Genomic DNA, 23,020 nt, shown 5'->3' on the forward strand with positions numbered 1-23,020 from the left:
ACCACAAAATGCAATATTTTTTTTTTTTTTTTTACTTTTCCAACTTCCAATCAAAACTAGAATACCAAATGTACCGTGAAGAAACGTTTACATGGTTTTCTATCCTTGTCTATCTAACAATTTTTCTATAACAACATGATTAAGTACGAGGAACAAAGAACAAACATGCATATTTATGGCTTTTTCTTGTGGATCAAATTGCTTGATGACTTCCTCAGTTCGTTCAACTCCTTTTTTGCCTGTCAGCAAAATATGCTTTCTGTCTGATAATCAATTGTCCTGTTTGTACTAGAGGGCATCCACTACCTACAAGGAGGTAGGCTATGGCTGACAAGACTCCCATTTATCCACCTTGAACAATCGAACATTGTCTTCACATTGCAGCAAGTCTTCTTGCGTCTTCCAAGTGGCGTTCGATTCGGATACCCTTTTCATTTGATAAAGTATTGAATGCAAAGATACCCTTTCCATTTGATAAAGTATTGAATGCAAAGAGGTATTCTGTGCCTCGAAGAAGTTGAGCTCATGCCCAAGACCACATTTTTCTAAAATCTCAACATGGTATAGATAGGATGGGCTAACCGCGAAGGAGATGGATGTCTGAGCGATTGAAAGAGTCGGTATGGAACGGCCACCCCAAAAGAGCAAATAGTCCTTTGATTTTCGTGAGAATCGCCATGAAACAATTATCATTTTGAAACATGCAAATGAAGTCCTTCAATCTTTTAAACCCATTCCTAATGTTAATGTTGTTGGGGGGAAATCCCACCAGGCGGAGTGGAAACGAAAATTCAAAACAAGGACGAAAGAGAAAAACACAAATTAAATGTCGTTCAACAAAATATCGATTGCCTCAGGAGTATAAGACCTTATTAACTCAGAAAACCACACAATGCAAATTTTATTTTTTTTTTTTCACTTTTCCAACTTCCAATCAAAACTAGAATACCAAATGTACCGTGAAGAAACGTTTACATGGTTTTCTATCCTTGTCCATCTAACAATTTTTCTATAACAACATGAATAAGCACTAGGAACAAAGAACAAACATGCATATTTATGGCTTTTTCTTGTGGATCAAATTGCTTGATGACTTCCTCAGTTCGTTCAACTCCTCTTTGCTAAAAATATTAGCATTATTTCGTAGATGAACCATCGAGTTTGATTTCTATAAGTGCTGCTTGTCGGACGAGTTCACCTCGACTTGTAAATTTTACACTTTTGTTATGTTTTGGAGCTTTACGTAAAGCTTTCAACATCTCTTTCTCTAAGCTCGGAATACAATAAAAAAAAATGCTAAAGAAAATGACTCTCATGGTTATACAAATAACTCATAGCGTTTAATGTCCATAGCAGTTCATCAAGCCACAGATTATACAAAATGATGATTGCTGATGCAACTAAATTATGCATATTAGAATCCATATCAAAATGGATAAAACTACATGCAGTGCTAAAACCTATCAATTGATCCACAGAAGCTTCCAACCGATGCCTATTCAACCTAGTTCTGGGAAAAAAGTACTAGCAACATAATTGTCAATTGATTAGAACAGTTTTACCTCACAACTCTTCCGGCTCGACATCTTTTTCCGTTTTAACATTTTGTTCCAAGTATTCCCCTTCAATAGTTTCTTTGAGAATGAAAAGCCGCTGGACCACAACAGGTTGGTTCATTTGCTTTGCTTCCCTAATTTCAGTTTCCTCTTTATTGAGATGATAAGCATCAAGCATGATCTTAATCCACTTGTGCAGTTCCTTTGGAGTTCTGCAATACCAAATAGAGGAAAAAAAAGGCCTCCGGTTAACTCATACGGAGTATTGAAAATAATCATGTAATTATTTGGGAGACAGTACACAATCAGCTTAATTGTAAAGCTCTATTACGTGTATATAGCACTTGGGTCTTTGGCATCATGTTCATCACCCGGGGAGAACGCAGTGGCCAATGCTGAGAATCGCTCCTCGGGATCTGTGATGTTGAGCAAATACTTGAGTAGCTTTATTTCTTTTGGTGCAATACTCCTCATACTAGTCTTTGTGGCCTTGTACAGATGATACATGATGTCTTTGGTCTGCGATGAAAGTTACATAAATTTTATATAGGAAAGGAAATTTGAAAAGAAAAACAAAATTAGATTCATGTGGTCCAGGAGAAGGTACGATGTTTCAGTTTCTCAGTTGTTGAACCTGTTCATTGATAAATTATTGGTGCTAAATGCCAGTGAAGTAACCACATTTCAAACATGTTTGAGAAATTAAATTCTGGAGCTCGAATTTCTATTATTTAAAAACTTGCTTCCATGTCATGTAGGACTATAATTCTATGATTCAAATTCAATTAACATAAAATGTCCCTTTAGGTACTTCATCACATTTTATAGCATTGTAGAGATAACATAGAAAGAAGCAATAAATTCAGGATTTAACTGCATTACAGCAACTTCTTCTGACAATTACATTTTGCTAAAATAACAGGAAACATATATACAGTAACTTGTATAGCAACTTCAAGCAACTGAAAGTAACCTGACTGTTTTTAAACTATACAACAAGTTTTCTTACCGACACACATGAACATTACAGAATTTATCAATCTTCAGATTTTTACGCAAAAATAGAAAACAAACTATCTCAAGGCCTTCTCGTCATCAGACTGTTATGCAAGATATTTTTTATTATTATCACATGCTGGAAACGTTCAAAAGTTGTACTATAGTAAGAGGCATCTCTACCAAATACTTTTCACAAGACAAAGAAATTCAACGCAAGGGGGAATTACTTAATTTAGTGAAAACGCGATTGTGCTGTCAAGTATGAGATTAAGTTCCAATACTAAGATTACTTTCTTAGTGTAAATATGCCAACAGTTTGGTTCATTTTTGGTTCATTAGTATCATTCCCTCTGCACAATTCATATTTACGACTCCAGAAAATGTTGCAACATTTCCTGAATCTCAAAAACCTAAGACAATTTCAAATCCAAAATGCACAAAACGACAAAAGTTTCTTCCCCTGAAATGTTACCATTAAAAACATAACTCATCAGCACTAGGTTTTACATTCCATATGTAGTCATCATCCCACTTCATTTGCATTAACTTATGTTAATTGGAATAATGATTTCTGTGTTATCCAATCAATCATGATAGACAGCTTTACCTCATTTTTCATGGTAGTTGACTCCTTTGCCGATGCCCAAGCACCATTTATCAACAGGATCAAGGATGAGTCAAGTTCTTTTGCCTTGGCAAGACTTTTGATCTTCTCACATGCCACATCTATCGAGGGAGAGTTCAAGATGTCTTCAAACTTTTTCTGGGCAGCATCTAATGAACCCACGATCTCTAGTGTATTATCAAAAGCACTAACTGCTGATAAGCATCGAGCCCCAAGTCGGGCAACCGCTGCTCAACCGAAAATAAACAGCGAAATGACCTTTTTAGATAAAATCAGATAACTGAATCGACAGTAGAAGTAATTGCTAATGAAAAAACGCGCAATTCCATTGTGACAAAGCTAAAATGACAGTATAAATTATGTATATGATAGACAGAAAGATGATAATGCATGGCGCTGTTTAGAGATAGCAGATCAGATAGAACTTTAGCATACTTATCATTAATGTGTTCAGGCAATGGCTACGCTAAAGAATATAATTAAGAGTATGAAAAATTGTCTGATTTAGTTAATTAAAGTTTCCCAAAAGAGCTCTTATTTTTTTGTTCGACATAATGAAACCATCAATTTCATGCATTGAAAGTCGTGTCAGGTCCAGATTGATAGAAATGAAACATTTCCATGAAAACACAAGAAGCTTCATAAGTAATATAAAGCTTTAGTCCTTCAGTGAAGAGCAAAGTAGATACGAGCTACTCATCTATTCGCACGAGTTGGCTGGCAAGGCAACACGTAATTGGTGAGTGAAATGCAATTTTCACTAAAAAAATCAGCGAGCTGTGAGCACAATTGATGAAGCAAATGCGAGCTGCTCGCATGGTGTGCCGAGCCGAGCCCGACGGTGGGGGAGCCTAGCGGCTCAGCTCGGTCCATTAACACACTTGCTAATATGTATGAGCAATCATGTGGAAAGAGTACGAGATTTAGTTACACTGAAATGATTACTAGGGATGCCACAGCTTAACAACAGTCAAAGGTGTTGCTTGAACATCCTATGCTTCTAAGCTGAATGTGTTATGCTGCAGTCCAAATCTCTGTAATCTTTTTTCATGCTTCAAAGATTTGTTTACATAATTGAAAATAAAAATGCAAACTTAGTGAGTTAAAAGTTTGGGTGCTATGTGATACAAATAGCCGAACAAAAGCCTGTTTAAGAATCAACTATGGTCATTCTTCATACAGAAAATCCAAACAAGCTTTTGGCTGAGGCTAAGTACTTTGCTCTCTCCAGAAAATCTTGAGGGTTCTCCCAAATAAATTCAGAGTGTCTTAGAACATTTTATATACATACTCTCAAAGATTTCTACAATAATCAAAACACCTAAAGTTTAGCCACATGACTCCTCCATTCTTATCATGATCAAGTAAGATGTATTGCATTTCATCGGTAAAGGATCGCTAGCACATATACTGATATGGCAATGTCTAACAATCAATCTTAATAAATCAATTGGATGTTAGACCACATAGGAATATAAAATTCAACTTCGCCCACTTGGGATCGATATGACAGCTGGAACAACACATTACCATCTCGATCCTCCAAGCTATCATGGGTTTCCGAGAGCAAAGTAAGATAACGAAAGAATTCCCCGGTGAAGTCCTTGCGCCGCTTTGTTACAATTGCATTTACATCAGTAGGATTATCTTGCAACTCTTTAAGAAGCTCAGTATGCCTTTCCATTTCATCATCAATCTGCAATGCTATTTCTTGATCAAACCAGAATTATGAAATTGCTCCAAAACTTATTAGCCATCAATTCTTATATCTCCATTTCAATTTGAATAACTTATATCTTATCCCAACAGGATTTTTGGTGAAGAGTTGAAAATACATCATATGTGAAGTCACAAGAGGCATTTAATTGAGTCCTAAATTGCTTTTCTAGCTAACAAAGTAGATAAGCTTGTCTCATACAGACACCTGAGATGATGATGATGATGATGATGATGATGATGATGATAATGATGATAATAATAATAATAATAATAATAATAATAATAATAATAATAATAATAATAATAATAATAATAATAATAAACTGCAAACAGTAAAAAATGAAATGATGCACTAGTACCTTTTTAACTTTTCTTGATAAGTCAATTAACTTTTGTTTCATTCCAGAATCATTCTCTGCATTGGCACGGTTTTTACATCGACTGTAAAAGCTTTCGCTGTATTTCTTCCACTCCTCTCTTAAAACCAAAAATCTTTTCCAATCTCTAGACTTTGGTTTCTCATTCAAGAATACATCAATTATTTTATCACAAAACTGCGTCACTGTGTACCCCTCTGCAACTTCAACTTCAACCTCTGCTTGTGCTGCAGTAACACAACTTGCCAAGACCCCTGAATTCATTAAAAAAGGAAAAAGAGTAAAAATAACCCTTTATAATTTTCTATAATCGTAGCAAAAGTAGTATGATAAAATAGATGACATTCGGAAAAATGTATATCTACCGGTTGATTTTTTGAGTCCGAGGGTACGAGAATGATTGGAGGGTAGGATAAGAGGGGAAGGGGATATAACCGGTATTTTAGAAGAAGTTGATGGTAATTCTGTATGGAAAGAAAAAGGTGTTCTGAAGAGGGAGACCTTGGTGCTCATGGTCTTGGCTGGTGTTTCAAACTGTAATCTTGAAATTGCTATGGCAGTTCTGCAGATTTTAGATTTTTATGCTGGATACACAGTATTGGGCTCACAGAGGCCCGCATATGAGAAGCCAAGCCAATTGATTATATGGGCCAGCCTGCAAGAAACCCAACCTTGGCCCATCATTGGTGCTGGCCAACCTAAGCCCATATTTGACAACCATTAAAACAAAATTATTTTTTTTCCGAACTCATTTTCAACTATATATTTTACACATAAATAAATAAATTCCTACTTTTTAATCATACATTCTTCAAAAAATCCCTACTCAAAAACTCATTTTTCCATTTTAATGGCTGTCAAATAGGGGCTAATTTTGCTTTAAAAAAAATTAAATTTTAAGCAAATTTATTATTAAAATTTATGAAATGGTTGATTAAAAATTTGATATAAATTGTGAATCCTCAAAAAATGTGTAATTAAAATTATTTATTGACTATGACTTAATTTTTTATCAATATTTTTAGCTTATAAACAATGGTGTCCAGAATTTTGATTGAAAGGCAGATTAAAAGCATGGAAAGAGAAGTCCACTTTATTAATGTTCTGAATTGATTTTATAACACCATAATACAAAACAATGGCTTTTGGAGAGCTTATATGCACACTTCTCTGATATGGGTACCAGTAGCTTTACTAAATTTGCTCCACTCATAGGATCACGAGTCGACTTTGATCATTATGGACTAGTACCAAAATCGAGTCCTAGACAAGCAGATTCTGCAGCTAATGTTAGTTAGCGAGGGTTCCAAACCAAGATCACCCATATAGAGCCTAAATCTGTTTTTCCTTGCAGGTATAGCCTGAAATTATTTTCCGGTGTAGTACACTTTGATTGTGAAATTAAAGCACCTAAACTCATAGAGAGGCTGCAACTTGCAACAACCCGTTGTGCCGAAGAAGTGGCTCTGGAGAAGGTTCCCGCCCTCGGAATTCAATGAAAACCTGAACCACAATTTCAGCACAATCAGAAGAAATTATTAAATTCAGACAAAGTCCAACAAATGAAATTGGTGAAACTTCATATTGAGGAAGGAAATAGCATCAAGCGGTTCAACCTCAACAGGTGCTTTTCCACCTCCAAGAGCAAGTACAGTTTCTCGGAATCTATGTCCTGTTTCTTTCACGGCCTGTTTCAACTCATCAGTCATTGTTAATAAATGAGAGCCCATTTTGACGAAAGAAAATTCTACTGAATGGTTGTTCTTACAATCTTTTCAAACTGCACTTACCTTGTCATCATCTAATCCAGCATCCTCAAATGCTGAGAAAGCATCAGCAGACAACACCTCTGCCCACTTCATAAATTTGGAAATTATCTACTATTACTGTCTTTCGTCCTATTATAAAGATTCTATAACTTAGATGCAAAAACCAATCAGGCAGCAATTTCTTATAACCAAATACCTTGTAACTGTAGTATCCAGCAGCATATCCACCTGCAAATATATGACTGAAACTGCAAAGGAACTTATCCTCTGGAAGTGGAGGAAGTATTTGCGTTCTTTTACTAACCCTTCTGTCAACATCATAGATAGACTCTGAACCACCTGGCACATACTTGGTGTGCAACTCAAGATCGAGAGATGCCAATTTAATCTGCAGTATACAAGATATGGAATAAGAACTTTTTGTTCCCTCACAAAGCTATAACATCCACATCATAACGTGATACTGAAGGTGACATCAATCGGAGAAGAATACAATAAAGAAATGAAACATAAGAATACACCAATATGAGGGGAAAATATTAACTAAAGCTTACCCCCCATGCCCACCCAAAATAAATAAATAAAAAGAGAGATTATGACCCGCAGACTAACAAGCTTATGGGGCCCTCTCTATCAATAAATTTTTAAATCAAGGAGTTCAACATGGTATCAGAGCTAACAAATGTCCTAAATTCAATTCTCGCATCCACATGTTTAATGAAATTGTACACGTATTGAGCTTTGATAGGAAAAAGTGACCTTCCTACCCATAGAGGTGTGTTGAAGACGAAATTTAAATAATATATATGTGATTCTTTAACGGCTTAAACTTTTAGATGAAATAGTTCAATAATTTGCTTTGCAACAATTCTTTTTCCATTATGAAGTGTATGTCAAGGTCATCTCAATCGTTTTGGAGGAAGAAAAAAATTATCTGGCTAATTGTGTATGAAGATAATGTCAGTTAATAGTAGGAGCGTTATCAATCATTGGCTGTCGAAGATATAGGTATGGGCTTCATTCAAATACTGGATCCACTCCCTCCCCCATCTCCACAACAAAAGCCAAACATTGACGAGAACGAGAACCACAGTACTTGAAAGGCAGGAAACCAAAATATACGTGGAGACTCTTTCTTTCTCATTTTTATCCAGCTGCAGCAAGGTAAAGTTAAAAATCACTTGCTTCTATGTAAATTACATGTTACCCTTCACTAGAAATGAGAAAAAATAATTTTGCAAACAAGGTGCACCTATAATACCAAATATATCAAAACAAGTGTTCTGAAACACTTGCTTTATGAACTTAACCTGACATCCTGCAAGAGAATCTCGATCATATTAAGGGTAAAAATAGAAAGTACAAGCATTGAACAAAAGAGCAGACAAATGCAGCTAGTCAGAATAAAATTAGAGGGTGCAATAGAGGAATATATCACAATACAAAAGACTGCAAGGGAACAAGGGAAAAAGAAGCTGCATGGACCTGACGAAGACTCTGGGAGCCAGCACGGAAGGTCCTAGCAGCAAGAAGCTTTTTGTATATGTCGTCCGGAATACTCTCTCCTGTTTCGTAATGCTTACCAATGCTCATCAATGTATCTCTGAAATAGCAGTCAGTAAATTTGGGTTCAAATGCATCCGTGCACCATCAAGTATCATGCATCATCAATCAACAATTCAACAATCAACTATAGTTTCATGCTACGATATTTTATAAAACTCAAATCCTACTGAAACCTTTTGGAATACAATTTTAATGAGGCTACTTCACGGGATAAAAGTAGAGATTCTGCCGTGCTTACTACAATTTTATTCAAGCATCATCCTCACAAATGTTAAAACAAAGTTATGTGCCTTTCACGAGGGAAAAAAAGAGAAGACCTGCTTTATTCATCAATAGTAAGCACATATAAAGGACACAATGTATTTGGTAGAGCGGTTGACTAATAAATTGAACATCATTTGATGATTTGATGAATGGATACAAATGTCATTGGTTGACATTTGCAAATGATGCATAGATTTGAATAATATGGGTAGATATAAAAGAAATTTCATGGATTCTTAATCAAAGCAAAAGTGAGACTCACTTAGAAAGTGCCACAATAGGCCCATCCTATACAAGAAATATACCTGTATCTATACTATAACAAAGAGACTAGGGAATTTTAGTCGTTTGATTTTCACATTATAATTACCCCTGTCATATTCCTGATTACTCCTATTGCTATATGACAAATTCCTACACAAAATCACAATTCTCATGCATATCGACTTTTATTAGATAAGTACAAGGTAGTTAAACAAATCTTAATAGAAATATAAACAAAAATATAACACAAACAATTATTTATTAACAAATATATTGTAACCTATGATGCTCGGACTTGGGTATGGATATCGGATACGGGTACGTATAAGTGTCTAATCTTTTATTTTCTAAAATGTAGGATACGGGGACATGACTAAAAAGAGTCTAAATTTCAGACACAGGTACGTGGGTATGTCATTTAAACTTCAATTTTTTTACTAATTCAAGATATAATCTTGAATAGTGATATCTTGAATAGTCCAAAATCAATTGTTCACAAAGAAAGAAATTGTACTGAATAAGGGGTTAAGACGAATAAAATAAAATTTTGAGATTTAGTTTTCAATTATGGAAAGTTAATTACTAAATGTTATATAAAATAGAAAAAGAGGGACTTGATTGCAATTTGGATTTAGTGGAGCACAAAGTAGCACTATATTGAACCATTTTCATTTTATACAAACAAAACTTTAAATCACCGATACGGAGAATGAAAGAAGGAAAAAAAGGAAAAGAAAAGGGAAAGAAAAAAGAAAGAAGACAGGAAAATCTAGTGCCGTTACCTTTCTCCATCCTCTTAGAGGTGCTAGGTTTATAGCTAATAGAACGGAAAGATAAGGAAAAGAAAAAACAAAGAAAGAAGCAAAAAATGGCGAAGTGTCCAATTGAAACTTGAAGGATCCGACACATATCTCATACTCATACTCATGTTGTATCGTGTCATGTCCGACACGGGTACTCCGACTATTTTGAAGAGTCCGAGCATCAGAGATCGTAATTATCAATCCATACAACTTAATACAAACATAAAATCAGACAAAGGAAAAAGAAAACTAAAACAAACATTCACAACCTTTAATACGTTATCGCCGATACTTTTGCTTTCTCACCAAATAAGTTTCCTTCAGAAATTAATAAGAAACTCCTCGTTAAATACCTTTCATTAGACAAGAAAAGTCTAATCGAGTAATTGAATAAATGATGACTATTAAATAATAAGTTGTTACGAAACATTGCAAGTCAATTATTTACCAGTGTCAACAGATAATGAAGAACAAAAAATTGTGTGAGCAAATGAGCTCAAAAATATTATTTATCTTTAAATTAAATTAAAAAGTTCAACATCTTATCATAAAAGCATTTTGCCCGTTTACTTTCTTTGTTGAATTATTCAGTTTGTATCTAAATCTTTTCCTTCAAAATGATCTCAGTGTTAAATAAAAAATTTATTACTTGGACAATTTAGAAAATCAATATTATGGGTATATCTCTCTTTCTATGGTCATTAATTAATCATCAAATTAGATTTTGAAGTTTAAAAAATAAATAATTACCATTTATAATCGTCTCAAAGACGCATTTTCTATTATCAAACATCGAGTCATGTTAGAGTTAATGATGGTTAGAATCTGCTAATTATAGCTGTTGAGAATGGCTATATCAGTTAGAAATGGGAGGGATAATTACAGCTAGAATCATAAAGTTTTTTTTGCTATTTTGTCCATTTGTAGAGGGGGTACAGAATCTGGAGTTGTTCTTTCCTTGTAATTCCTTCTATTTATATATACCAATCATTGTAAAATCAACTCATACACAGAAAATATGCAACCTTCTTGATTCTTTGTTTTCCTCTTCATTTAGTAGCAGGGCTCAATGGCTACCTATCCCACTGAATACTCCTCAGATACACTCAACCACAAAGCAGTTCTAATCCACCTCTCGTGTCAGTCATTCAGATTATTAACCCAGGCAACCATGTTTTAAGTACCACTGTTGAATGACGAAAATTTCCTCTCACAGAACCAACAAATTCTTGCTACTCTCTCTTTTTACTAGTTTAGAAAAGGAACAGAAAAAACATTATAATTACTTTAAATTTAAATTCTTTTGTTTTTAGCACATATTGCTTTCTAGAGAACCATTAGGTATTTATGCTTCACATACGCATCATTACTAGTATTACAGGAATATCTGTTACTGTAAGTTCTGGGACCAAAACTTGTGAAAAGATATACGACTTGATAGAGAAAAAAAGGACAGCATCTTTGACTAAGCCTTAAAAGTCAATTATGAGTTTCAAAGTAAATAATCGTTTATTGATAAGAAGATGGAAATAAAATACGTTAATTAAGTTGACAACAAGGTAAGCTATTTTATAAAAAGTAAACTTTTTCAGTCATAAATAAAAAAGAAAAAGAATAAGGTAACATATCCAAACATTGGAAACTTACCTTTATTAAGCTTATCCTCTGTGCTGATGTTTATTTCAAGTATAGACATAAACAGATAAAGGTCAAACAAGGCGAGGAAAGTTTTCAAGCTAACAAATATGAAGAAGGATACTGAGACGAATCTCTCTGAACCTCACAAAATGGGGTTTCTTATTCCCTTCAAATTTCAGAATCTTAAATAATATAAGAAATTACTGGGTACGCCACGTGGCGGGATGGACAAGTGCCCAAATTGTGTCATGGAAGTGTGGAGCATGCCAAAAATTTAAGGTATATATGAAAAATAGGACACACCATGTGAAGTGTTGAACGCATATCTCCGAGTGTCCAACACACTCCACCTTATGAGGAACATCAAGAGAGAGAGAGAAATGACGGAATATAAAGACAGAATAAAATAAGATTTCCTGATTTTCACATAGGAAAAAGGGAAAAACAGAAAAAGAGAAAGTACACCAGCAAGAAATTACCTATGATAGCACCAATTTTCCATGAATTGAGAGGGTAATTCTACAGCATCCCACTCAACGTTTCGTATCCCAGCAACCAAACCCTCATCCTGCTTTGTTAGCATATGTTGAAGTGCATGACCAAATTCATGGAAGACAGTCTCAACCTACAGGTATTACAATCCAATAGTCAAAAGTACAACATACTATAGCAATACCATAAAGAGATCAGAGATATGCAGAAGATCCCAGGTTAGATGAAATCTGGGTATCCATCATGTCTTATTAAAAGATTAACGACGAACTAATGTTTCTTTTTTCCTTATTAATCTCAGTATGACTAAGATAAATATCATTGTAAAGGCACCAACCAAACTTGTACAAGTCCTTTTAAGAATGAAAACAGGGATGTCAGCTGTCAAAATGGAAAATGAACTTCAAAGGGACATGAGACTGGTCAAATTTACAATATTAACAATGCCAAAATAACCGAAAACACCAAACGCTATTAGATCTTCCTACACAAGTATATTCTGAAGATTAATGAAAATTGTCCCATTAAATTCATCACCCGCAGACAACCATTTTACCCAGTAAATGGAACAAATCTCACAGTAAGTCATTTTCTACTATACACATGAGAATTACTAACAAGTAGAGAAGCCTTCAATTACTTCACCTCCCCTTGACACATAAATACCAAACAAAGAGTGCTGACCAAGGTTTGTGTAGGAAAAGGCAAAGGTGCAGGTCTAACCTGTTACCATAGTTCGATTTCCCAGTATAATAAATTTCAGAACCAGAATGTTTGATGCTTGAGCCAAACATACGCTCTTACCTCACGAAATGTCATAAGGCTTGGCTTGTCCCCTACAGGTGGCATTTGGTTGCACACCATGTGGGCAACAGGCAACCTAGGAGAGGAACCATCTTGTGACAAGACACGACTTCGACCAACTACTTCATCCATCCATGCTCCTCCACGTTTTTCAGATGGACGCGAATATGGATCAAAGTAGAAAAAAGCAATTGGGCTGCCTGAAGAATCGTTGACACGGTAAAATCGAACATCGTCATTCCAAACCTACGGATAGTAATGACTGTGTTAGGGGAAAAATTAATAAGCAGGAAATGAGAAAAGGAAATGAATGAAGGATGGAAATTTCTACCGGAGCTAAACCATCAGCAGGCTCAATATTGATTCCAAACAACTTATTTGCAAGACTGAAAAGACCATCCATTACTTTAGGAAATGAAAAGTAAGGACGCAAATCTTCCTGTTGATTTTTTAAAAGCCAACAAAATTAGAACTTACAAAATTAAGAAGAAAAAAAAAGATTGATAAGCCGGAAATAAAATAACAGCTATTATTGCAGGACTGTAAGTGCTAAGGGAAGAGGTTAGAGAAAAAATAATAACTGATAGTACATATCCCAACTCAACAGAAAGAGCGGTGAAAACAGAAAAGATAATATACAACTACAGAAATGAGGAAAGCATATTGCTCGAAAGCATCTAAAGCATGCAATGCAGGGAAAGAAGTCCTCAAAAATCGAAGAACAATACTTGTTAGTATATCCACACCGAAAATGAAAGGAATAAAAAGAGTATTAGGAATAAAAAGAGTATTACCAATGTTTCAGGCTAAGTGTAAATAAGATATAATTACACAAGATGAAGCTGCTAAACTACGTACATTAGCAATTATTAGATCTCAAATAAACAACCAACCAAGCTCCGTTGCAAACTTGAAGTCACATACATAAATCCATTTTTACCACTCAAGTGAATCCATTCGTACATGCTTAGATCTCAGAAGAACTTCCAAAAAAAAGAGAGGGAAACAGAGGAAGAGAGAGAGAAAACCCACCTCATTTATTTCATATTTTGATTCACGAAGCCTCTCACTCCAAAAGCCGATATCCCAATGGCTCAAATTATCAGCTTTTGGAACACCTTGATTTTTTGAGAAGTATTTAAGGTCCTCCATATCTACATAGGTAAAAAAATTAATACTGCTGATTATGATCTTCAATATAAAAGGTTTTCACCTTCACAACATGTTCATAAAAATGCTAACTAAAAAAGAAAGAAGTTAGCACAATAGTGCTAGTTATAATAAATCATTACTTATATTGCCTAATAAACTGTAACCCGGTGAAGAACTTTTTTACTTGAACACAATTGTATATTATTTCCTCATCCAACTGTTCATGACTCGGTCAGGACTACTTGAAAACATATGGTTGAACCATCGAAAGTTTTTAGAACATCCATATAACACTTAACTAGAACACAGAAAAGAAAATACAGGATATCCACTGAAGTTATAAAGTAGGACATGTTGCCAATTCCAACCATAAGATACTAAAAAAATATTACTGTTCAATAAGTAAAAGTATAAAATATCACTCATCTATATATTACTGTTTAAGCCTGAGGTACAATAGTAACAACGGTGTAGCTCTACATTATTTATACATAAATCACGAATTTCCGTAAAATACACTACCTTGAACTGCAGGATTCCATGATGCACTGCGAAGTTTTTCAAGAAGCTCGTCTGCCTTTTCAACAGTAGCCATCTTGGTAGCCATGCTTACCTAATATATAACTTTGTCAAGCAGATCCTGAGAGGCATATTTCGAATATAAAAGCCATACCTCTGCATAGTTATTGTACCCAAGAAGTTTAGCCTTTTCCAGCCTAAGCTTCAGAATTTGGTCAATTATTGCCGTGTTATCAAGATCTCCAGTAGATGCACGGTTTACAAAGGCACGGTATACTTCCTCGCGTAAAGTTCTATTTTTAGCGTGCTGCATTACAGCCATAAAACTTGGGGCATCTAACGTAATCATCCATGGTCCATTCTCCGCAGTAGCATTCTCATGACCCTGTTGATGGTAGTATGAGGAAAAAACTTAAAAGCAGAGCCAGCCAAGCAATATATGCAGCACAAGATAGAGTCAGAATAATAAAATGAGTTTCAACATAGAGTACCTTAGACATTGCAGTTTTTGCAGTCAATCCAAGAGCAGTAGCTGGCAATCCTTCAACATCTTTCTTATCCGTTATTAGTTTTTCAAACCTCTTTGTTGCATCCAAAACATTCTCCCCAAATTTTTTTGATAGTTTTGCCAGTTCCTACAAATAAATTTAAGGAAAGAAAAGATAACCATCCTAAAATAAAAATGAACAGCAATCTGCGAGTAGCTTACCAATGGAGCATGTCTTTTGGCATGTAGAAGATGCATAGCAAGTGTGCCACAGAAATGTATTTTGGCCAAAAAAAAAAAAAAGTAGATTTCATCTAAACAAATGAGATAATCTGTACTACGCCACCCCAAAGTAGGTATGTACGCATGTGTTTATAATGTGTGTGTATAGAGAGAGAAGAAGGGGGGGGGGGGGAATATTGTCAACAAAAGCAGAACCTGTACTATTTTGGATATATAGGATCCGAGCCTTCAGCTAGAAAAATCTTTTCATAAGTCAACAACATCCTTCGCAAAAAAGCCATAGAGGAAGTTTCCTTCTCTCTGATAACTGCCATCTCCCACTTCAAATTCTCTATCTCCCTCTCCATCTCTCTTTCAACCCCCACCCCCACCCCCACCCAAAATCGTGCAGCACAATACAGTGAACTCAACAATAAAGAGAAGAGTGGGATACAAGAGATAAAAAGAGAGATAGAGAAGAGAATAAAAGTAGAAGAATATGACGAATTGGGGAGAAAATTCACAATAACTTTGAATCCAATATCCAGTATTCTACCTCATAATAAAAACCATTCTCCTACTTATTCTTTAAAGGTCTAATAATAAGGGAAAAGCTTCAAGGAGAAACTTCCTAAGTGAAACTAAAAAAAAAAAACAGAGAAGGAAAAAATCATATTAAATGAAGTCTAACAACCTATTTATTTTTCCTCCTAAAATAGGTCTTCAATTTTGAAATGTTGTCCAACTTGACATCACTCCCAGAGGATGACGGTGGAGGTGTGAGGCATAGGTGAGGCTGACGAATTAGGGCTTCGAATGAGAGAGTTTCTAGTAGCAAATCAAAACACTATTAGTAAAATGTAGGTTTCCCATAAAGAGATGCTAATGTTTGAAAGCAAATGTCAGCCTTATCTCATTAATAGATATAAATATATCGTCCCTGTTTCAGATTCATTTAGCAGAGGAAAGGTTGTTACAATACACCACTTCTAATCAAGGTTGTTAAAATTGGGTTAATAAAATAGTTTTGGAGTGATAGGTACAGATCTTAGGATCAGATTGAGAAATCATATGATAAAATTAGACAATAAACTCAGAATAATATACCCTATAGCATGAAAATATTGATAATGAAGTATAAATGCGTCCAGATATCGAAATGTAGAGAGTTCACACCAATTTTGATTCTAAAAGACATATAAAGTTGAAGATGATAAGTAAGAATTTACAATTCTCCTGTTGTGAAGTGATTGAAGTCAATAAAATTTACTATATCTACTAGAACATTTACATTAAAACAGCAACATCAGCAACCAACTGAAAGGCTATCAAAAATTAGCCATAAATAGCAGTGATCAATATAAATTCAATGCAACAAGCTGAGCTCTAGAGAAATATTTGTTTGGCAGTGCAAGGGAAGTAATAATTACTAATTGTGGTGGCAGTGGAAGGATTGAAGTTACAAAGTATTATGTGCATGTTTCTGAGAGTTGGGAGGGGCTTAGGCATGAGAGAGGTTAAATGTAAAAGTTGGTCTCATTTAGGGTAAAATTGTAATTTGAACGAAAATTACAACAGTTGAAAAATTTTATTCTAGGCATTTGCCAGTATTTCACTAATACGCCATTCTATAAGACTAATTATGATTAGCATTATGTCATTCCATGTTTTTTTCCTTCCCTTCCTCTTACTTCACTAAACTCTTTCCACAGTAATCAATAAATGTCTACAGAGGGAGCTCTGCAACAGTAGAGTTCATAAACAATGTGAAGCATACCTGTTCAATTTTATTGAATTTCTCTCTTTTATCATCCTCGAGGGCAATACCAGTTAAAACAGCATCCTTGATTTGTGCTGCATGTAAGACAAAACAATTAAGAATTAACAAACTAAACATTAAATGTCTACAGAGGGAGCTCTGCAACAGTAGAGTTCATAAACAATGTGAAGCATACCTGTTCAATTTTATTGAATTGCTCTCTTTTATCATCATCGAGGGCAATACCAGTTAAAACAGCATCCTTGATTTGTGCTGCATGTAAGACAAAACAATTAAGAATTAACAAACTAAACATTGGGCCCCAATTTTAAATAATTCTGCGATGTAAAAGGCCATAATGTAGCATGCAGCTGCTGGATTTTTCATAACGGGAACTATTTCATAAGAATGTGTCAAAATCCTATGTTGTAACAAAGACAAGTTTGCGATACATACATTCAACTATCCGCTTTTTAGCATCACTTAGTGTGTCCCAATCTGGAGACTCCTTAATAGCTTTGAACGCATTGTAGATGGCCTTACTCTGACCTAACTTAAGATGAAACGCCACTGTTTCCGGCTGCGAACCAAAAACAACATTCAAAGAGCACATAAAACCATAGGAACAGTATAGTCACAATGAATATACATGCATATGCACCTGAACTTCTTCAATGGCAGAGCGAAGCTCTGGATCATCTTTGACAGACTTGAGATGGGAAATAACACCCAATACCACCACCAGTCTATCTACTATCCTTTCCAGTGGCTCCACAAGCTTCTGCCACGTGGGCTCTACTGTCCTCTCCAGTTCCTCCAATTCACGTTCCTACAATTTCCCAATACAAATCATATGCACATGTCAATAAATTCCTTATCAATTATTTCACATATAACAACGCGTACGAGTTGTTTTATCAAGCTACGGATCCCAGGGCGAACGTGGGCAGCCTTGATGGAATCAAAAGGCGGGAAATAGAAGTCCTTCAACAGCGGATTATTTTCAGTTCTGATGACCGTCGATGAAGAGTAGGATCGAAGGGCGGCGGTTGATCTTCGAGGAGAGCGGAAATGGAGAAGGCAGAGGGAGAAAGAAGAAGACCAGAGAGGACAGGGATAGGATTTAAAGAGTTGTTTGGGGTAAGAAAGGGAATGGGAATCTATTAGGGGGCAGATGGGTTGAAGAAGAATTGATCGAGATACAGAGATTAACAAGTGAAGTATAAGAAGAAGTGCAGTAGCAGTAAAGATCCTAGCTTTGCTCATTTTCCCTTGTTGCCAAAAATTTTCTGTTGAGTGCAACTCACTGCGTGAAATGATGGTTGAACAACGGTTTTGATTTCAAGGTTAGGTTTGAATTCAACTCATGAAAATTTCTCCCTAGTTGGAACCCATCAAGTCCGACACATTTCGAACCTTCAATTTTTAACCAAATGTCTCCATTAATCTATTATTTCAAAATACATTCATTCTCTCAAAATGGGACTCAAACAAAAGTAATTACAATCCCGCTACAGGTACAGGAAACCATTTACAGAACCGGTACAGGTTTTTAAAAATGCTAACGTGGCAGGAGTTGTTAAATAAAAAAAGAAAGGGAATAACGAGACGAGACTCAAGAGGGGCGAAGTGAAAGTGTGAAACGTTCTCCCCCACTCCAACACCCACACCCACTCAAGAGGAGCCCTAACTCGCCGACATCTGAACCCAACACCAACCGAAGCTCAACCAGCCGTCGCACTAGCCCGGGGACTGTGAAATCGATCAGCGCCCAAACCTGATGTTCAGAGCAGTGGCAAAGCAGCGATGAAGGCAAACCCGGAGATGGTGAAATCGCGCGCTACAAATCTTAATCGAACTTGAAATCAACGATCACACTACCTTCTTCTCAGTTCGGTGACGAAGCAGCTATATAAGTGTCTCCTTCTCCGACGGAATCTGCTGCAGAAGTTCGGTAAGTGGGTTCTGTTTATACTTGGTTTATGCGGCTATATTCATGTGTTTGTATTGATGCTGTTGGTTGAGGGGTATATGAAAGGATTTCACCATTGTTGCCCTTTCTATTTCGCTACCTTATGAGAAAATTTGTTTTCTTCTTTGCCCCACAACACAAGGTCGAACCCTGCTATGATACACAGCTTTATTATTTTTCTAAATTTCAAGTTACCAGACTTTGAGATAGTTCGCCATACTGTTAGTTTATTCTTGTAAGATACATGTGTGTTGGGATTGCAATCACAATTATAAGCTTTTACATTACAAGAAATGTGTTTGTGGAAGTTAAAATCTTGAAGCTTTTACTACTTCCCTTTTGTAATACTGAAAGTTAAAACTAAACTTCGTTCATTTTTCGATTAATCAGAATGTTGTCGTTTTTGTTTCATCCTCGAACCCCCCACAATTATGATTCACATTGTGTCATTTACAGTCATCCAGTAGAATGAGAGGAAGAAACTTTGGAGTTTGTCACGGATGTAGAAGCAACACTCACTATTTCGGACAATGCCAATCAAAACAACAATGCCCTAGTTGTGACCACAGATATCGAAAATGTTTTGAGGTCGAACGGGATACCAGTAACAAAGGGCGTTTGTTCTTCACATGTAGCGATGACTGCGGATACTTTGATTGGGTGAAAGATGAAGTCTTCGGCGAGGAATCGAGTTCGGTTAATTGTCCGGTGAATCATGCACCCAACAAGGAAGACGAGGAGTTGCCAACGTTGTTTGACGGACTAGCTAGAATTAGCGAGAAACGAGGCGTCGACATATCACTCAAGCTGACTTTCAGCAAGGGAAAAGATATTGCCAAATGTGATAAGCAAGGAAAGGGTCAAGTTGAAGGGTTTATTTATGTATGTGGTTGATGAATTGATATCCTTGTTCTCGGGTTTAAATGCGGTAGTTCCACTTTGACATTGTTTCCCAGTGTATGTAATTAGGAGTCCTCGCCAAAACTCATTGTTGAATCGTTGATGAAGTTTTTATCAATGTTTTGTTCTGGGATATAAATTTTGAAGGGAATTTGTAATCACCCCCCTTGCATGCTCCCTAAGATCCATAAGTTGGTAAAGAATTGGGTATAAAACTGTGGTGTATACTTGGTGATTAAGAACATTTTTTAATAGTTGTTTTTGTAGAGACGATTCTTAAGTAAATCATTTTAAGAGTCTAGTAGATGGAAGTAGAGTCATTTACCTTCATGTACACTTAAACTAACTATTAGCTCTCGAGTCAAGTTCAAAACTAGAGTATGTGATGTGATCATTCACTTTTACACAAATTAACTCTCAGCTTATCCTCTCCACTTTGTTTCTCCTTTCTAAAATACAAAGCACACACATTTTATACCAAACAATAAGCAATTAACAAACCAAAACAGATTGTCACTAGGTAGACCTGTTGCTTTAAGAATGTCACGGGTCAAGACGTTTTCTTACATTAGTTCAGCTCGTGACACATGATGTTTATTTTTTATAATTCTTTTGTCTACCTCTACTCATAACATTAGCTTTATCAACAACACAACGTTGGCATCGAGTCTAAAAACATTTGTAAGCAAAGGACAATATTTGATGGAATAGATAATTCTCTTGGTTTAGATATTTATAAATGAAATTAGATTTTGGATGAATTCTAAAACAATTTATAAATCATTGTTGAATTATCAAAAACAGTTTAGGAGTCCCCACCAAAAATACAAACATCCACTAACATCTGTTGAATAATTTCTATATTATATGGGAATTTATACAATAACAAAACAAATGAAAGGCAATGCAGTTCCCACGAAAGCACGCCTACCCTTCAAAAAATGCATTCATACTCTCACTTCGTGGGATGAATATATGAATTTTGATAATTAAATTATGACACTAAGTCGACTTCATCGTACCATAATTTCGAGATTCGACATGTATAACATTGTTTTTAATAACATGATTTCATATTTTATTAGTTATGTTATTTTTATTAATTGTACTATATTTTTAGAATATATTAAATAAATTCATATTTTCGTAAACGAAACGTAATTATGTATGTAGTAATTTATTTAGTATTAAATAGAATAAATAAATATTTTTTTAGCTATATAAATTGTTAAAAATAAAATAAACGAAGAAAATGACTAAACAATGTTCATTTGGTATAACTTTTGGTGCAATGGATTGGAGATAATTTTTAGTTCAGTGCAAAATTTGATGCAAATTTTAGTGCAGGGTTGGAGATGATCTATGCAGAGGAAAAAATATAATATTTTGTATCTTGGAAGTTCACGTATTAAAGAGTGGATAAAACAAATAACTTAGATCTAAGCAACGATTTGTTTGTCACAGCTACCTTGAAAATTATATTTCCTCAAACCTTTTTTCACTCGATAAAATAATTTTATGCATGAACTTCATAATTTTTCATACTTTTTAACCACATATTTCTAGAGAGTTATTTTTCAATTTAAATAATGTCTCCCAACCAAATAGTAAGTAAAGATTTGGCTGATTCTGATTTAGATCATTCTAGCATGAAGTATAGTAGTCCTTTATCTTTCATTTAAGGTAACTTGGTAATACATGACGATACCATATATTTTGTTATTTAAAAGAAGAATAATGATAAATGTACATTTTGTATGACAACTTGGTTGACCTTCCCCTATGTGGAGGAAATTTACGCACAAGTGTGATGAATGTATTTAAAATCAAAAGCGTAGATATTCTCATGTGAAAAGTGTTAAGATGCCAGAGACGGCGTAAATATAACATGACTATTAAAATAATTGATCTAGTTGTCAATTAGGATCTAATTATCTCAAAGCTATTGTCATCTTGATTATTTTATTCATTTATTTTTTGACATTTTGACACATCACGTTTTCATAGCGAATGCAAAGATAGAACATAAATTTCGATAATTCAACACATTACACATTGACATTTTTCTTATTTGCGATGAAGAAGTTAAATGTCAAATAAAATGTAATAGAATAATTAGGATAACACGCAATACACATTGAAAGTCACACCGTTGGACGTAATATCTAACTTTTAATAAACAGGTGAAGGAGGGTCTACTATTCATGCAATAGTAAATTAATCAAATTTTACTATGTATGATGTCATTTTTTATTTTTCATTTTATTTATGTCAAATAAATGTTTTTCCACACATCATCTCACTAGCATTAAAAAAATAATTATGTCAAACAAATGTTTTTCAACACATCATATCACTAGCATTAAAAAAAAAAAAAAATTTAGTAAATATAAACTGTCATGAGCATAAAAAAAAATCTTCATACATGAGCTTTAAAAAAATAAAAATAAATAAACTTTCGGCACAATGCGGAGAAATGACAAACCATGTGCGGAGTAAAAAAAATGAAGAAAAAAACTCTCCGCACGGAGAGATGAGAAACCATGTGCGGAGAGTTGACAAACTCTCCGTACAGTGCAAAGTAAAAAAAAATCTCTCCGCACAGTGCGGAGAGATGGCATTCTGTGCGGACACTGTCCTCATAAAGTGCGGACTCTTCATATAGTGCAGAGTAAAAAAAGAAAAAAAAAACTTCGCACAGTGCGAAGAGTTAGCAAACTCTCCGTACAGTGCGAAGTTTTAAAAAAAATCTCCGCACAGTGATTGTCACGTGCATTGCACGAATTTTGTATTTATCGTATTTTTATTAATGTATGAATTTTAGTTTTTTGGAAAGTTTTTGAAACAATATCTAGAAATATTTTCATGACATAAGAAAACATGCAAATTATTTTTACAATTACATAACAGTATTATGTCATCTAGAAAAAATATACTTATATATTTCATACTTGAATAAGAAATATAAGAAATTATACAAATTATTTTGCTTGTATTGTTTGATAGTATTGATATGATTAAGTTGAATGTGAATATTATATTTTTAAATTTTGTGTAGTTCACTATTGAAAAATTGAAGATTGAGCATCATATTCATATGCATTTATATTTTGTGTTTCATATATATTTAATA

General features: G+C 34.8%; 3 protein-coding genes across 6 annotated transcripts; 1 reads left to right on the forward strand and 2 right to left on the reverse strand.

Moving 5' to 3' along the window:
* Nucleotides 1-1,297: 1,297 nt before the first annotated feature.
* On the reverse strand, nucleotides 1,298-5,979 carry LOC111397239 (uncharacterized protein At4g37920). The gene is made up of 6 exons (XM_023024059.1): nucleotides 5,642-5,979; nucleotides 5,259-5,530; nucleotides 4,711-4,876; nucleotides 3,163-3,407; nucleotides 1,888-2,075; nucleotides 1,298-1,768 (listed from the first exon to the last, which is right to left on the reverse strand). The coding sequence occupies exons 1-6, from the start codon at nucleotides 5,787-5,789 to the stop codon at nucleotides 1,564-1,566; spliced, it is 1,224 nt and encodes a 407-aa protein (XP_022879827.1). The 5' UTR covers nucleotides 5,790-5,979; the 3' UTR covers nucleotides 1,298-1,563.
* Nucleotides 5,403-18,425, reverse strand: LOC111397237 (probable cytosolic oligopeptidase A). Of its 4 annotated transcripts, XM_023024057.1 has the most exons (17): nucleotides 17,922-18,424; nucleotides 17,677-17,844; nucleotides 17,472-17,595; nucleotides 17,212-17,288; nucleotides 15,039-15,182; nucleotides 14,702-14,932; nucleotides 14,551-14,641; nucleotides 13,909-14,030; nucleotides 13,208-13,315; nucleotides 12,877-13,122; nucleotides 12,060-12,205; nucleotides 8,531-8,648; nucleotides 7,242-7,433; nucleotides 7,067-7,132; nucleotides 6,893-6,964; nucleotides 6,687-6,779; nucleotides 5,403-5,530 (listed from the first exon to the last, which is right to left on the reverse strand). In XM_023024057.1, the coding sequence occupies exons 1-16, from the start codon at nucleotides 18,279-18,281 to the stop codon at nucleotides 6,693-6,695; spliced, it is 2,352 nt and encodes a 783-aa protein (XP_022879825.1). In that variant the 5' UTR covers nucleotides 18,282-18,424; the 3' UTR covers nucleotides 5,403-5,530; nucleotides 6,687-6,692. The 4 variants fall into 4 exon arrangements, with proteins under 4 accessions (XP_022879825.1, XP_022879824.1, XP_022879823.1 ...); XM_023024056.1 differs by lacking the exons at nucleotides 5,403-5,530; nucleotides 17,212-17,288 and adding an exon at nucleotides 17,034-17,110 and having other exon boundaries at nucleotides 6,343-6,779; XM_023024055.1 differs by lacking the exon at nucleotides 5,403-5,530 and having other exon boundaries at nucleotides 6,343-6,779; nucleotides 17,922-18,423.
* Nucleotides 18,426-18,962: 537 nt separating this feature from the next.
* Nucleotides 18,963-20,048, forward strand: LOC111397240. The gene is made up of 2 exons (XM_023024062.1): nucleotides 18,963-18,969; nucleotides 19,444-20,048. The coding sequence occupies exon 2, from the start codon at nucleotides 19,456-19,458 to the stop codon at nucleotides 19,879-19,881; it is 426 nt and encodes a 141-aa protein (XP_022879830.1). The 5' UTR covers nucleotides 18,963-18,969; nucleotides 19,444-19,455; the 3' UTR covers nucleotides 19,882-20,048.
* The last annotated feature ends 2,972 nt before the right edge of the window (nucleotides 20,049-23,020 follow it).

The sequence above is a fragment of the Olea europaea genome, chromosome 7, assembly GCF_002742605.1.
Source record: "Olea europaea var. sylvestris chromosome 7, O_europaea_v1, whole genome shotgun sequence".
Taxonomy (NCBI): domain Eukaryota; kingdom Viridiplantae; phylum Streptophyta; class Magnoliopsida; order Lamiales; family Oleaceae; genus Olea; species Olea europaea.

Excerpts from the sequence above, each read along its gene's own strand:
- LOC111397239 (XM_023024059.1), bottom strand. The coding sequence starts at position 5,789 with ATGAGCACCAAGGTCTCCCTCTTCAGAACACCTTTTTCTTTCCATACA. Across the intron at positions 2,076-3,162 it reads CAACTACCATGAAAAATGAG|ACCAAAGACATCATGTATCA; the intron begins GTAAAGCTGTCT and ends CTTTCATCGCAG. Across the intron at positions 1,769-1,887 it reads GACCCAAGTGCTATATACAC|AACTCCAAAGGAACTGCACA; the intron begins GTAATAGAGCTT and ends TTGGTATTGCAG.
- LOC111397240 (XM_023024062.1), top strand. The coding sequence starts at position 19,456 with ATGAGAGGAAGAAACTTTGGAGTTTGTCACGGATGTAGAAGCAACACT.
- LOC111397237 (XM_023024057.1), bottom strand. The coding sequence starts at position 18,281 with ATGAGCAAAGCTAGGATCTTTACTGCTACTGCACTTCTTCTTATACTT. Across the intron at positions 13,123-13,207 it reads CTGCTGATGGTTTAGCTCCG|GTTTGGAATGACGATGTTCG; the intron begins GTAGAAATTTCC and ends TACTATCCGTAG. Across the intron at positions 6,965-7,066 it reads CTGGATTAGATGATGACAAG|GCCGTGAAAGAAACAGGACA; the intron begins GTAAGTGCAGTT and ends GAGTTGAAACAG.